Here is a 16967-nt window from a genome sequence, read left to right as displayed (position 1 = left end):
TTCAAAAATTTTTTTCTCAAAAACTAAAAGCAATTTTTCAAAACGGCTTTTTGCATTAAAAAGAGGATACTTTAATTAATAATTGGTGATATTTCCACAAGGAGCCTTCAAGAAATTAATTTTATAGCGAATTTTGCAAGTTATCGATGAAAATTGCAACATCGAAAATTTTATCAAAACTTCAAATATTGTTTTCTCAAAAACTAAAAGTGATTTTTCAAAACGTGTTGGTTCATTGGAAAGAGGACACTTTTATTAACATTTTGGGAAATTTTTGTACTCATATTCCAAGAAGTGGATTTTATACGAATTTTTAAAATTTAATCGGCAAAAATTGAAAAATTCGAAAAGATTGTCAATCATTTCAAAAATTTATTTCTCAAAAAATAAAAGCGATTTTTCAAAATGGCTTTTTGCATTAAAAAGAGGATACTTTAATTAATAATTGGTGATATTTCCACAAGGAGCCTTCAAGAAATTAATTTTATAGCGAATTTTGAAAGTTATCGATGAAAATTGCAACATCGAAAATTTTATCAAAACAACAAACATTGTTTTCTTAAAAAGTAAAAGTTATTTTTCAAAACGTGTTGGTTCATTGGAAAGAGGACACTTTTATTAATATTTTGGGAAATTTTTGTACTCATATTCCAAGAAATGGATTTTATACGAATTTTTAAAACTTAATCGGCGAAAATTGAAAAATTCGAAAAAATTGTTTGAGTGAATCTGTTTCTTGTGTTTAGCTCTCTAGTATTAGTTCTACTTTGAGTTCAATAAAAATATACAAGCACATAGCACTGAGTAACAACTTGGCCATTTTAAGAGACGCACGGTTAAACCCGAATATTTTTAGTTCTAGGTCTAATGTTAGTTCTAGTGCTAGTGTTAGCTATAGTTTTAATTGTTATTCAGTGCTAAATTGTTGTATATTTTTCATTGAACTAAAACTAACCCTAAAAAGTTTTGGGTTTAGCAGTGCATCTTCAGACAAAACAGACTTTTAAGTGTTACGAACAGTCTCTTCCCTGTATTAATCCGTTATATTAAGATTTTACTATAACTAAATCACTTTACTTTATTTATAGATATGGTCCTAATACAATGAATATGAATAACATAAATCAAAAATTTTTTTGGCAACAAATTATTAGTCAAATCGATTGGTTACCAATAGAAGTAAACGTGCCGGATGTCGTAAATAACATTGTATCAGGGATTCCATCAAACATTGGGGATTTTTTCCAAAGAGTTCCGATTATTAATACATTTATAAACCCGAATCAACCCAGACCTATGTCTTATGTTGTTTTATTGCCGAAACAACAATTGGATCAAAAAAAAATGAATGATTATTTTAATCAAAACATGATTTATCCATAAAAAAACAAAAATGTGTTTATTTAGTATGTTTAATTCGGTTAATTTATAAATTAAGAATATTTGTTTAATAAAAAATAAAATTAAATTATCCATGAGCTTGATATCCGCTAGCATTTCCCATTCCTTCAAAAACGGACCTTTCAAAATTTTCTTTATTTTTTACATAAATATCCTGAAGTGTTTCCCTTTTTTGTTGTCCTTGTTTATTAACAATAATTCCAACAGGGTAATCAACGTTATAAAAGAAACCATGTGGAGGTCCTTGTTCTTCCGGTGTTGGTTCATACTTCCAATTACCTCCATCACCAGTATTATCATTCGGCGATTGTTGGCCATAATTTGGACGTTGATTTAAAACTTGAGCAGGTCCAGTGGCAGATTGCAAATTAGGTTGTTGATATTGACCCCCTCCTTGTCCCGGTTGTTGTTGCCCAGCTAAATTCGAGCTAAATCCTGAACCCTGAGCGCCATGGGGATAATTTTGACCTGGGTGTGCTGATCCTGGTATATTTGGAGGTCTAAAAAGTGTGTTATAGAATTAATAAAAATAATTAAATAAAAAAATAATAAAGTTACGGGTTAGATCCTTGACTATTTCTTTGTGCCTCTTCGTGCCATCTTTTAAAAAATTCTTCTTTAGCTGCTTTAACATCTGGTGAATCATCAACTTGTTTGGGTGCTATCTCCGCAGTATTATCAACTTGATGAAATCCTGTACCATCGTCCCAATACTCGACTTTAATTTCTTTTCCATCATCGACGATGTATTGATAGGAACCTTTTAGATCACCTCCAGCTTGTTTTTTCTCAGTTTTAGCGATATCAGGTACTGAATAACCATATAAATAACTTCCAAGTCCATCTTGACCGTGATATTGATTGGCCAAGTAAATGTCTTCTAAAACGTTCGTTGGAGTTTTTCCTAACACTCTAACAGCTGGGACGTTCGAATCAATTTTTGGTGCGTATTTCAAAGTTTGATCTTTGGAATCGATTATTTGCTTGGCTTCTTCTGGTGGTAATATATCCAAACGAACATCTTCGGATTTCGACGATAAAATGAGCAAATAAAAAATCTAAATGATAAATAAAGATGGAAAAAATTTTTAAGTATGATTTTTTTGTATTACCAGGAACGAGAAAGAGGAAATCATCTCGGCTGAAGATGAGCACGCAAAAACACAACAATTAATAAAGTACACGCCTCGAAGTGCTCATCTTTCTATTTATACCATAAAATCCCACCTTCGCAGAATTAATTGCATTGAAGATGATGCACTTTTGCCCCATCTATCGAGAAAAGCGTTGTCAAAAGTATTTAATTCTAATGCAGCAGGTATGTAAAACGACCTTGGCTCATCTCTAAGGCGTCATTTCAAGAAGTTCACATGATCCGGTTGTGTGGCAATGATCGGGAATTTCATGGGCACGCTCTTATGTTCGGTTTAAAATTTATATTGTTTCGTCTTCTTTCCGGTTCACTAATTTTAATAAATCGAAAGATCCAATCAACACGTTACGCAATCAATTTTAATAACCATTATTTCACGTGTATGAATGGGGAGTTAGGTTGGAAGCTTAACAAGAAATAATTAATTATATGTAATTTTATAGTCACGTGTAATATAAAATAGTAATACTTCTCCTTTATGACACCTAATCTTAATGTTTTTTAATAACTAGCAGGATCTAAAATGATGTAATGGCTTATTAATCTTCTTACGACGCATTGATTTTAATAAAGTTATTTTTGTATCATGTTGGTCAAATCAAAAATAACACGACGATTTTAATAATGAATAAAGAAATAACACCCTGTATTTTTCCTTCCTTAAAAAGTTACGTGTGAATTCCAAAATTGTAAATCACTAACAATTTTTATTAAAATAATATGAACGAATTTCGCAACAGTTAGAGTAAGTGCCCAAAATTTCCTTTTCCGGAGTAATACTCGCTCAAGAATTACACCGGACTACACCAAACTATTCTTCAAAACGGTTCTTTGATTGCTAGTTCTTGTAAAGTTGAATCGATGTAGAATACACAAGTTGTTTTAGGTGGCACCTTAAAAAACATCTATGGGAAGTGCAATCTGAAGAACATGGTGGCCACTTCTTCGATTCGGAAAAGTATTATTTGAGTACTCCTTGAGGTAGATCATTTTTCAAAAAAATTATGTATTTTCTCCTACTCTCTTCCATCCACCCATGTCTCCACCATACCTATCACCTCAAATCTCTTCAAATATTCCCAGAATTGCCCTTCTTTGTTTAATATTCCCGCCCCGTTCCAGAAAACCAATTTTGTCCCTCCCTCTCCTTTAGTTTTTTGATCAACACAGTAATCCGCTTCCTTCCTTTGAACCTTCTCTCCATGTCCCCACAATTAATACTTCTCTCCGCCAACTCCGTCGCTATGTGGTATTCCCCACAGTTTCTATCCCTCGTTTCATGTCTGCCATCCTTCCTCCTAGCTTTGCAATTGCCACATAGTTCTCCACCTCCAGTTTGCAGAAACGCTGGAGATGCCCAAAGCCCTGACACCTAAAATCGTCTATTTTCAATGGCAATAACCCAATGTATACCCTTCCAAACCTTGTAACCTCCCTTCTCACCCTCCCTGATACTTCCATGACATATTAATTTACTACCCCCAGTTTTCTTCTGCTAGTCTTGAATAATATTTTGACTTGCTTTCTGAAGTCATCCCAACCCCTTGTTCTATGTTTTTACCCCACAACTGTTGTAACATCACCCCCTCGCTCATCTCTCTGTCCACGTCATAGAGTATCGCCTTAGGCCACAGCATGGCTGGTTCCCGCATCGTTATCTTCTCCCTTACTAATTTAACATTCCTCCCCGAATCTCCCTCTATTAACACACTCTTGTTCAAAAAAAATTATGTAATCTTGTCTATTTAATCTGTTTAAGTAAAAACATTGGTCCTATTAAATAATCGTCAAGAATGTCAGTCCAGATATTGCTTAAAAAATGTTGTTTATGTCTTGATTGTCTAATCGCGTGAGGATTTTCTGCAGCTCATTGGTGGTCATTATGAAAAAGTGCTTCATCAGTAAAAAGCACAATGGATTGGAAGTTCGGAAAGATACACTGCTGTAGAAACCAGTTACAAAATACATTCATGATCGAAAATCAACTTCTCTAAGACCCTACACTTGCTGTACGTGGTATACCGCGGGGCCAGATCTTGAGTGAGAACAAACATACGACTCTGTTGACAGAGAACAGTTATTTAAAATACTTAGAAAATTTAATATACCCTCAAAACTAATAAGAGTTGTTAAAGCCACACTAACAAACACAGAGGTCTGCTTACAAAACTAGTTAACAGGAACAATTAACATCGCCCAAGGACTAAAGTAGGAAGATGGGCTGGCCCAACATTATAAAACTTAACACTTGAATACTTTATCAAGAAGATGAAAATAGGAAAAGTCAACCTGCTTATTAATAAAACCGTCCAACTGGCTGCATACGCAGACGATATTAATATCATGAGCAAAACAAGAAAAGAAGCAGAGGAGACATATGAAACGTTGAAGGAAGCAGCGAAAACACTAATAAGGAAAAAAAAGTCATGTTTCATGTTCCGCGACCAACAAGATTACAGAAGACCAAATCGAACCTCTAAGAGTTTAAATATCTTAGGGTGGATCTGACAAGCTCTTGGTGAAGAGGATGGAGAATCGCGCTTGTCAACAAAGCTTACTTTGTTCTCGCAAACATATTTAAAAGCAAAAGCATAAAACTCAGAATATCCAGGATGATCCATTTAACTTAAGACAAGCGATTATCTGGAAAACGGTTTATTTAACATAAAAATTATCGAAATAAAAATTGTTCTTACGAAGGGGGAACCCATATGATGATAACATTTTAGACATTGACCTTATTTTGAAAGTAATATGAAGGTCACGACCAATTTTTTTAAATGGCACTCTATATTTTTGAGTGCAAAATCTGAATCTATGGACAAAAGTTGGGTTGGGTTGGGCGTCTAAAAAAATCTATTTCAGAACGCTCAACAAAAAAATCCAAAAAGGTACATCGGGTGACCTGGGTTGTTGGATATACCTTTGGAAAAAGCTTTAAAAAGTTCCGACCTTTGTCCATTTTATAAGTGATAATAGAATAAGACATAAAATACAAGAATTCGTGGAACTGCTTATGTCGAAATTTCCGATTGTTTTAAAATGTAGCAGGTAAAACTAAATTAGCATAAAAACTGCTCCGCTACAAATTCTGAATTCATTCCATCGTTTTACATCAAGGCAAAGTGTTTAAATTAAGTCATTAGATTATATGTATGTATTATAATGTATGTATTATATGTATTACATCATGGATACTCTAAGCGTGGCAGAAAAGTCCACATGATTTTTATGTACGGAGGAAGTGACAAAAAAGTTGCTGATAGCATAGTTTTGTATCGAACGCGTTTTCCTGATCGAAATATGCCTTCAAGTGCCTTTTACAGAGTTGTAAATGATTTCACTATCACTGAAAATGTGAAAGCAGGAAAAGGAACTCGGGGAGCAACTGTAACTATGGAAGAAAAGGAAATTGCGGTATTAGCTAGCATTGAGATAAACCCTCAAGTTAGCTCTAGACGACTTGCAATTGATGCCGTAATATCGAACACCAGCATTTTAAGAATATTAAAGCGCAAGAAGTATCACCCATACCATATGTCATTGCATCAAAACCTTCATGGAGGTGACTTCAAAATCGGTTAATATTTTGTCAATGGGCACAAGAATGAATGCGGCTGAACCTCAACTTCTGCTATTCTCGGATGAGTCTACTTTTACAAATCACGGACTAGTTAATAGACATAACATGCACTAATGGAGTGTTGAAAATACGAGATAGTTACGTGAGGTAGAACATTAACGCCCTTGATCGGTTAATGTTTGATTGATCTGTCCTTACTTTATGGTGTGCTGAATGGGAAAAAGTACCGAAATTTTATAGATGACGCCTTACCACCGTTACTAGAAGATTTGAGTTTGGAACAAAGACAAACTATATGGCTGCAAAATGATGGGTGTCTTGCACATTTTTCACAAATTACCAATAAAGCTTTAGATCGGGATACCGACTACACCAGAAAACATGAAAGAGATACATAAGAAATGCGTGCAGAAATATTGAACAAAAAAATCTTTGAAGTTTGAATTAAATTTTTTTTTAAATTAGTATACTTTTATCTATACATTCAGATTTTGCAATCAAAAATATATACCATTTAAAAGATTGGTCGTGAAAAAATGCTCGTCAAAAATAGAACAGAACAACTCTTATTAGGATAATTTTTATGTTAAATGGATCACCTGTATAAGACCATAATAAGACCCATCCTTACGTATTGCTGCGAAATGTGGCCATTAACACAAAAACTACCAGAATATGTAAATATATTCGAGAGGAAGATCATGAATTATATCTCCAGCTCAATGAAGGAAAGGTATCCAGTTGCATAAGAATTCTGAGGCTGCAATGGGTTGGGCATATTACCAATATGGAAGAAGGAAAGCTACTTAGAACGTTAACATTTTCGCGGCCACTATGATATCGATAGTTCACCCATAAACGCACCAATTGACTGCATATGCACTTCTGTCCGCGAAAGTGTTAATAAATAGGAAAATGCAAGGATTAAGACCGAAGGGATAACTACGGAGAAGATGGGAATATACAGTCGATGTGGATATAAGAATGCAGAGACTGAAAATGAAGGTAGCCAGGATTCCACAGTGGACGACTGCGCAGCACTATAGGAGGAGGAGGAGCTGTTCATGCACAATTCAAAATACTGTATTATGCGAAGCACCTGTGGGATCGAAATTCCCCACTCGATGCACGCCTTCCGAGCAACGCGTCCCTCCAAATAACAACGCAATACACTGTGATGAAAACCAATCGTCTCTGGGGTGTAAGAGACCCACCCCTGAGCGATAAAAAGGAGACTATAACTGTAGCTCAACTGGCCGATATACCCTGTAAGTACTTCAATTGGTATATCCCACACATCAACTGTAGCTCGTTGGCACGCAGGACTTCCTCCCCTGACTAAATCCACGTCGACGCTGCCGATGGATCTAACCTCCGCTAGGAACTTGAAGAAAGACCATCACCTATCCTGGTGCTCCGACACTGAAGTCTATTTGAACACTAAAGTCACAAACTCACTCCCTTGTAGACCCCACAACATAACTTAGGACTCAACCCCTACGAGGTTCACAGGATAGACCCGCATCAAGGAGTAATCAAGGAGTTAGAAAAAAAAAGTATTGGTTGAGAAACTTCTTTAATAAATAAACCGAATTCTATATCGTTTCCCGCAGTATAAAGCAGTTTTATTATAATTAATCCGTTTCAATTTATTATTAATATTTAATAAAATCAAGAAAATCCTTAAGTAAGAACTAGAACTAAACATAACGTTGACATTATTAAAGATAAACTAGCGTGGCGAATCGTTATCGTCCTCGTAACATGTTTACGAGTGTTCTCATTTCCGTTTGGAATTCGGTGGTGCCCATGTCGACGATACCAGAGAGCATTTGAATGAGTGGATCGATTTTTGCCGGCCCGTTTTGTTGATTTAATAGAGTACTGAAGAACATGTTCCAACAATCGACGCGATAATATCTTGAGAAACGGTGTTTAATCGACCAATGATCATCTTTTTTCTGCATCTGAATATATTTGTCAAAGAGCAAAACGTGAGCGGAAGCGGCTACGCAAAATAAATCGGTGTGATAGCTCCATGGTCGGCCATCCAACATTTCGCAACAGGTGAAATCTTCCGTAGTGACTTTTCTTAAGAACGTTGTGCCGTGTGGAAACATAGCCATATCAATGCTACACCCAAAATCGATAAGATGCAACTTAACGTTATTGTCTACAAGTTGAACCAAAAAATTGTCAGGTTTTATGTCTGCGTGAATAATTTTCGTGGAATGCATTGCACTGATTATTTGCAACATCTCGATGCAAAAGTATGCGCAAAGTGATTCTTTCATTGCGCGACCATTCTTCTGTTTCAATTTGTTCGTAATGTCCAACAAAGAACCATTTGGATTAAAATCCGATATCAAAATTGATACTTGATCACTATAATAGCCTCTATGTATATCCATAAATCTATCTTTCATATGATTACCGGCTAATCTTGCCTGTAATTCCCTGCAAATATAATACTCCCATTTATTAGGGGGCCTCTGGTATTTGACGGCAACCGTTTGTCTTGTTTGACAATCTTCCGCTTTGTATACAGAACCAAACGCCCCCTTCCCAATTAATTTTTCTATGTAATACTTTTCCCTGCCAACATCAAGATATTCTTTTTTAATCACTATTCGAGGTATCTCATAGACTCTTGTGTAACCATATATATGTTGTCCTGGAAAATTGATTCTTTCCAAAAGAGTTTCAATCAGAGACGTTTTGAACGGATCATCAGGTGCTGACATTAGCGGAGCTATCGTTGTCGGTTGCACAACGGGGTGTATCATCGATGGTGATTCTATTGTTGAGGTGTGATGCTCAGGGGCGCAATCAATAAATTCACCTAGCGACCTCGATCTTAAAGCAGCATTAGCTTTCAAATTTTGTTCCAAATTTATGTGAAAAGTACTTTGTTCTTGTAAACACAGCTTTTTTGAGTTAAGCAATGTTGATTTTAAAGCAGATGAACCGCTACTTCCGGATGAACTATTATAAACAGATTAATTATAAATATACAAATAAATAAGTATTATAGCTACTAGCGTCGCTGATAATCAACCTATAATGATTAATATTTACTTAATACAAATTTTAATTTTTCTTCAATCATCTAAAAATTGATGCTAAAGCTATGTTGTATTGAGATTTATTGGCTTAAATATAGTTTTCTTGTAGTTTCTAATAGAATATGTCAAAGTATTTAGAACAAAAGGAATTAAGATGGGCCAAAACCAAAGAAGAAGCAAATGGTGGAATGGAATGGTATAAGTTAAAATAAAACAGAAAAAAGAAGCTTGGAATAGATTCAACTATACCAATGAAGGAGGCAGGAAGCAAGATAAGCCATGAAAACAGAAACTTGAAGTTGAGCGAAAATTATAAGAAAAACCAGAAACAATTTGAAACAGTTAAGAAGGGGGCCAATACAAAAACAAATATGAAATATAAAAAACTAAAATGGAGAGTTATGAACGACCAGCAAAAGAAGAGGATACTGAAGAACGGGGTGAACGTGGAAGAACGGCGTAAAGCTCTAAAATGAAAAAACCATCAGAACTATTAAGAAGCAGGCAGTAGAACGAAGATAAGGACAAAAATATTCTAGCAGCCTTGGAATACTGAAACAATGCTCCAAGATTGGAAGAAGAACATAATCGTGTCAATCCACAAAAACAGTCTGATTGGCGCCGGAGAACTTTACTCAAAAATCTTAGAAAAACTATTAAGACGCCCCAAACAGACTTGAAGAAGAGCAAACGGCGTTCCGACTTAACAGAACAATATAAAATCACATATACACCCTTAGAGCCATAATAGAGAAAATACTAGACAGGAATAAGGATAAAGGCAGAAGGAAAAGAGAAGAAGAGTAGAAGATTACGAATATCCATAATTAATAAAGGTGACAAGATAGATTAAGAGATACGCATCAGAATAGCGAAAGGAAGTGGAGTCTATTACCAGATAAATAATAGCTTGGTAGGTAAGATGGAACTAAGTATTAAAGCAAAATTACATCTATACAAATCCATCTGTACACCCATACTCGCCTACGGGTCGGAAATTTAAATAATGTTTGGCAGACAGAAATGAAATATAAGAGCAGCAGAGATGAAATATCTGCGAAAAATAAGGAGAAAAATCAGAAGAGACAGAGTACGAAACAAGATCGTCAGAAAAGAACTAAGCTTGCGAGCTCTAGTAGGAGTTAGAAGAGAAATAGAGAAAATGGTTCGAATGGATGAGGAAAGAATACCAAAGAAAATATTCAATATGAAACCATAAAGAAAAAGAAGACAGGGTAGAAGAATGCCTAGAGATAGGAAGACCTACAGAAATTGTATTTGAGTTCCAACACTGTGAGGTAAAATAAGATTCCAAGATAGGTCATTTTAAAGTTAGATAGCCATCTTATTTATTGCGACACGAACATTTCTTTGAGCGCATATTATCGTTTATAATATTCCATTGGTTAATATAGCTCAAGAAAATAATATTTAAAATATTCTTGAGTGCAAGAAAAATAATATTCGTTAAATACTATTACTCCTCCACTGGTGAGACGATGTGCTGAATGGGTTAACGAAACTGTATACACGCATTGAGTAAATATCATGTATTTTCAAACAGTTGTCCTTAGAGTATCCGGTACAAGATCTAAACCATATTCGCACGAGGACAATAAACCAAAGCAAACAACCAGGAAAATTGAAGAAAAGGAATACGTCATAGCAAATCTTTCTAATGACTGTCCAAAAATGAAATAGATACCTACTTATTTGAGCTTATTGACCAGAAATTTTTAAGCAGTTAACATCACCAAATCTATCGAAATGTTTCTGCATCTTACCAGTGTTGTGGAAAACAACATACTCGCCTTTGAATCAAAGAGATAGATATCCAAACTTCGGAGATTTGATAAATTATTTATTATTTGATAAGTTCAGGCACATATTTGGACTCAAACTTGTCGGTTATCAAAATGAATCAACTTTTTATTGAAAAATACTCTGACTTGAGAAATATGCTAAATTATGACTTTTACTTGAAACATTTCAGAAAAAACTTTAGCTACAAGTTTGGAAGGCCACAGTTGGACGTGTGCTCTACATGTGAAGCGTTAAACGCAAAAGTCGAATCCACTAGTCTCAATGCAACAGCAAGTGTAGCAGTGGTGAAACTACTAATGCACAAGAGATGGACCAAAAACTATTGAGATGATGAGATGTCTACCGTATTTTATTATATCCAGAACTAGCCGCTGCCTTTAATGCAAGAAATGATTAATATCAGATAATTGTGGTATTAGGAGGATTCCTAATTTGGACCGCTAATGGTCACCTTAGCTTGAACCGGTCCAAATTAAACAATGGTAGTATTCTTCAGCGCATAACTTTGTATTATAAAGTTGATGAAAAAAACTCCGTTCGCAATAAAGTGAAGGCACTAGGTGTACCAACAATATATTCCTCAGATATGGAAAAAAACTATTTCTGAACACATTCTTCACCTTGAAGAATGTTTTTTCTGATTAACAACCACTAAAGTCAAAAAATTTGCTTTTCATGTTGCGGAAAAATATGGTCTACCACATAACTTCAGTAAAGGTAAGAACTTGCTGGTAAAAGTGAAAGAAAACTGGAAGATACCTCAATGGCAAAGCACAAGAGGCTTCAACAGAAAGAATGTCAATAATTTTTGTGATTTGTTAGAAAACATTTTCGATGAGCATAAATTTACAGCTGACATATATGTAACGTGGATGAGTCACGGTTTACCACTGTACAGAAAAGAACTCAAAAAGTATTTGAACATAAAGGAAAACATCAGGTAGGAATTATAACAATTGGTGAACGTAGTATCAATACAACAGTGGAATGTACGGTTATTACTGCTAATTTATTTAAGAGACAAAAATTTTGCATTAATCTCAAAGTAGGAGAACTGCACCTCCTGCCAATATTGTTGCAATTTAAAACGTGGGGTACATAAACACAAATTTATTTTTCGAATGGCTGAAACAATTCCACAAACATATCAATTGCAACAAGAATAAAAGCTACTTTAAAATAACTGCTGTTATTGAAAAACCCTTTACTTATTCCGATCCAGATACATGTTATTATGTTATATAAGCAGGACGCCTAAAAGTCGTGCTGTGCTTTGATATATCGACGCTGCCAAGCTAAAACGGCATAAATAACAATTACTTGATTTTGCAGGAAACGCAAAAAACTTGTGAATATTTATAATTTCACGGCCAGTGATGGTTGGCTGCAAAGATTTAAACACCGTCGTGGCTTAAGATTTTTGAAAATCGCAGGGGAGAAATTAAACCCAGATGCAGTAGACCCTTTTAAAGAGGATCTAAAATGTATGATTCAAGAGCATGACCTAAAGCAGCATCAAATTTATAATGCTGATGAGACAGGATTGTATTGGCTTATTGCCTGACAAAACTTATGTCTCATTAGCACAAAAAACTGCTCCTGGATTAGAAATTTCGAAGCAACGACCGACGTTTATGGGTTGTGTAAATGCTTCAGGCTTACATAAGCTGAAACCCCTAATGATATCAAAAAATCCAAGGTGATTATATTTCAAAATTATATTACACAATTCGTAGGTGAGATGTTTTCTGCGAGTTAGCTCAGAAAGCAATTGTCCTTGTGGATAACGCGAAGTCCCATCCACCAGCAACAGAACTGAGGACTAAAGATGGGATGATCTTTGTAAAGTTCAAACGCTCACCAAACTGTACTATAGAAACAGTTTGCTCAGTTCTGTTGTATCAATGGAAGAAGGAATAGCTGTAGCACTCAGTAAAGATGCAATACATTTGTCTGCGGTGTGGGAGAAACTTAGCTCAACAATAATAAAAAATTTGGAATAAAGATATACTAATGTGCACTTAAACAATGGACTTTATTTAATACTAATTGTGCCTTGACCGGTTTCGCCTATTTAAGGCATCTTCAGAAGGCTTCGTCAAATTATCGAATATTTGAAAACTTGTTGCGTTGTTTCGTAGAGAACATATTACAATGAATAATTACACTAAATAACAAGAAATTATCACCATGCTTTTCACCAAAACTTTGAGAAAAAATATCTATATATATATTTTTTCTCAAAGTTTTTCACCTGCATAACCTCTTAAATATTAACAAATACACAACGTGTTTTCACCACCACTGACCATCACACATCATTCGAAAATACTGCATAATTCTGTCATAATTGGGTGATAATTTCTTGTTATTTAGTGTAATTATTCATTGTAATATGTTCTCTACGAAACAACGCAACAAATTTTCAAATATTCGATAATTTGACGAAGCCAAGGCACAATTAGTATTAAATAAAGTCCATTGTTTAAGTGCACATTAGTATATTTTTATTCCAAATTACAACACAATGGTCAGCAAAGAAAATCAAACAATAATCAAAGAGACTTGGAGAAAGATCCTCTCAGATTTTAATCAACATAATGAGGATGCAGACGAAGATAACATTCCGCTAAGTATATTAAGGGAAAAATTAAGATATGAAAAAAGTTGATGCTATTAGGGATACAATAAATTTACTACAGGAAGTAGCTCCAGTAAGTTAATGCATAAGTGGTTTTAGAACTCGATAGCAAAATCTTAAACAGCGCATTTTAGGATAACTATACAGCTGCAGATGTGGAATATTTGGACAAGGATGAGGCAGATGTTCTTTAGATGAAGATTAAAATGAATGCACTGAAAAAAAAGCATTTAATGTTGCATTTGTAGAATGGTCAAATCAAAATTCCATAAATATAAGTGAAATCATCATCTTGTAATATATTTATCTCTCAAGAACTGTTGTTTTTTCTAATCACATTTTTTAAGTTAATTGACTTTTTCTGATTAACTCTTAAAAAATTTGTCTTTAAACATTGCTTGATGCTATTTATATGAAATTGAACAAGTAAAGGATAGGAGAGATAAGAATTAATAACCTAAGGAACATAATAATACGTTTAAAATGTACTAAATTTGAAAATATCAAAAGATAACAAAAATAACTTTTGATATTTATTAAAAATTATAGAATTTAATAACTTTCTATATTATATTTCTCATTATAGGCTGATTATGCGACACACCCTCTTTGTTTACATACCTGTAAGTTTTACTTTCCTCTAAAATAGTTGACAATCTCTCAAATAACACTTTTTTCGTGCTACCGTTATTAACGTTTCGTTCAACGTTTTGCTGTTGTTGTTCTTTGCTTTGAGGAGTACTGACTTTCATGGCATTCAAATTAAAATTAAACATTTGCGTATCAGGACATTCAACTTCTCTAGATCCAGTTCCTTGATAGATCGGGTTTCGATCGTCCAAATTCGTTACGTTCCTAGCGCTATCTACAGGCTGTGCAGCCATCGCAATATCTAGGCCCCCACGCGATCCGGTTTCAACCAAATCATCGGTTGATAACGTTTTCAAAGGTGTTTTCATCGCGCTGCCTTTAGGCTGAGTGTTGGGTTCGCGCAAGTTCGAATCATTAAAAATGACGAAATTGTTCATATTTTTCTTTGGAGTGACTTTATTAGTCGTTTCTGCATCCAAATCACCTTTTGATGCCCATAGATCATCAATAATTAATGGGCTACTTTGCTGGGTGTTTATTTCTGGGTGTAAATTGGGTGTAGTTACTTCTGGGTATAATATTGGCATTTTAGGATCTACGTAAAAATTTTTTGTGGTTGCGAGATTCGGTTGCTGTGAGATTGAATTGTTTGGTATTGAATCATTAAATACCTCGAATGGTGGAGGATTTTTAGAAATGAGTGACTCATCTCGAGGTAAATTCATCTCTTTTGTTGTGGTGTTTGGCTCAATAATGCAAGGAATTTTAGATAGATTGAGATTGGATTTATTAGCTGATGTTCTGCTGTTTGATTGCATTTGGGTCATTTCTAAATTGGATGAAATCGATTCATTCTCTGGAATATTTACACTTAGATGGATTACATAACCAGCTGATTTTATCTCCTCTAAAGAATATTCTGTACCATCACCAGGATAAACTTTGTTTTTTGGATATTTAGTTATTTTCATTGGGTCATAAGGTTCCATATAATTCAATGGTATTACATAAGAACTGTAACATTCGTTTGTTGATCTTGCAAAATTTTGGGGTATTTGTAAATTTCTTTGGTGTACATCATAACGATCCTCATGTATTAAAAACGCGGAAGTTCTATGAGCTGAATTTGTGTGCCCAACTGTTGCATTAGTCCAAACGCCCGGTTTCATTAAATTCTCTTTTACACAAATTTCGCGTTTAGCAATATCCAACACACTATTTGGAGCTGCACCAGCAGCCAAATAATCATCATTATAGTCTTGATACACATTAAATACTCTCCCAGCGTTTTGAGGGTGTGTTGAATGTCCAGGATGCATTCCAGAATGGGCATGATGTGTTATAACATGCTCTGAATGTCTTGTGTTACCTACACGACCTGACTTGTAGATGTGAAGTGATGTAAGTGCATTACGTTGATGTTGTAGCCGCTCTTCGTTAACGCCACTAATAACTTGTTGCCCAGCGGCAAAAATTAAGCTTTGTTGAGCAGCTAAAAGCTCTTCGTAAGGCTGAGCATGTTCGCGTATTCCACAGTTTAACACCAAATCTGCGTTTTTGAAATCTCCCATCACTTCATGATAGAAAGACCAAGCTCTATAAAAATCAGCGCAACCTTTACACAGTCCTTTTGAAAACAACATATGATACAATTCTATGGGGTTTTGTTGATAATCAATCTAAAAATGAAATTAACCTGGATGTTGATATTCTAAAAAATAAAACTTGCTTACAAATTTAATCCATAATTTACAGAATCTTCTATCGTTTAAATATCTTTTATCATCCTCAAATTTTTTTAAGCAGTCTTCTAGGAACGGTAGCAAATTTCCCTCATGTCCATGTTTTGGAAAGCTTTGTTCGATCCAAGATATATAACTATAATAATTTTCAAGGGGATCGTCTCCTGTATATGTGCGAATAGCATTTTCGAATTCCCTAATATAATAAGAAATGCGTTAAAACCCAAACATAACCTAGAAAACTCAACATCTTAAAAACAACATACTGTTTTTGCTGCATCAATTCTCGCTGTAAATCCGCGCTGTTTTGTGCTTGAATAGCAACACCGAGTTGCGTGGGGTTGCGTCCACCACGCAAGGGTTGAATATTTTCTTTACTGTTATCGAAATCCATGACCAGTTTTGACGTTTCGAACTGTCAAAGTGTTTATGTTTGAGGATATCGCGCGAACAGGTAATAAACGGGAGAAACGTTTAATTTCGTTCGATTTGCTTTGAGACTTCCGTTTTTTAACGGTTTCACTTTATTTAATATACGTACACAAACATATAACGAATACTGTTTTTTAAACCCGCACATAGCACAACATGGCCACCAACATTTTCTAACTGTCAAATGGGGTTAACATAACTGTGTGAAAGTTTTTTTTATAAAAAAATAATATAAAAATAAATTAAACAGAAATCTGCTTTAACAGTGATGAGTTTTTTAATGATTTTAATATTGGTAAATTTTATAAATATTTAACCATAAAAAAAAATATGTTGAAGGGTTACCAATACAATAACTTCAATTATTTTATTTATTTAATTAATTATTAAACTAGTAATTACATCATATCAACATTAATTAAATATTCAATAGAAATATCCATATAAATTAAATTAAGTCAATAAAAATAAATTATTTTATTTTCATTTTGTTGTAAGCCCTGATAAAATTCAAATTCAAAATTTGTAATCATAA

At 34.4% G+C, this 16967-nt stretch overlaps 2 protein-coding genes across 2 annotated transcripts; both read right to left on the bottom strand.

Annotated features, from left to right (window-relative positions):
- Window positions 1-1394: 1394 nt before the first annotated feature.
- Window positions 1395-2673, bottom strand: LOC111414727 (uncharacterized). The gene is made up of 3 exons (XM_023046162.2): window positions 2514-2673; window positions 1960-2459; window positions 1395-1901 (listed from the first exon to the last, which is right to left on the bottom strand). The coding sequence occupies exons 1-3, from the start codon at window positions 2535-2537 to the stop codon at window positions 1469-1471; spliced, it is 957 nt and encodes a 318-aa protein (XP_022901930.1). The 5' UTR covers window positions 2538-2673; the 3' UTR covers window positions 1395-1468.
- A 5023-nt stretch (window positions 2674-7696) lies between these two features.
- LOC111414721 (mitotic checkpoint serine/threonine-protein kinase BUB1-like) lies at window positions 7697-16610 on the bottom strand. The gene is made up of 4 exons (XM_023046152.2): window positions 16267-16610; window positions 15992-16196; window positions 14289-15937; window positions 7697-9122 (listed from the first exon to the last, which is right to left on the bottom strand). The coding sequence occupies exons 1-4, from the start codon at window positions 16392-16394 to the stop codon at window positions 7886-7888; spliced, it is 3219 nt and encodes a 1072-aa protein (XP_022901920.2). The 5' UTR covers window positions 16395-16610; the 3' UTR covers window positions 7697-7885.
- Between the last annotated feature and the right edge of the window lie 357 nt (window positions 16611-16967).

Source organism: Onthophagus taurus, chromosome 6 (assembly GCF_036711975.1).
Source record: "Onthophagus taurus isolate NC chromosome 6, IU_Otau_3.0, whole genome shotgun sequence".
Lineage (NCBI taxonomy): Eukaryota > Metazoa > Arthropoda > Insecta > Coleoptera > Scarabaeidae > Onthophagus > Onthophagus taurus.
Note: the sequence above shows the minus strand (reverse complement) of the source record. Positions and strands in the feature narration are given on the sequence as shown.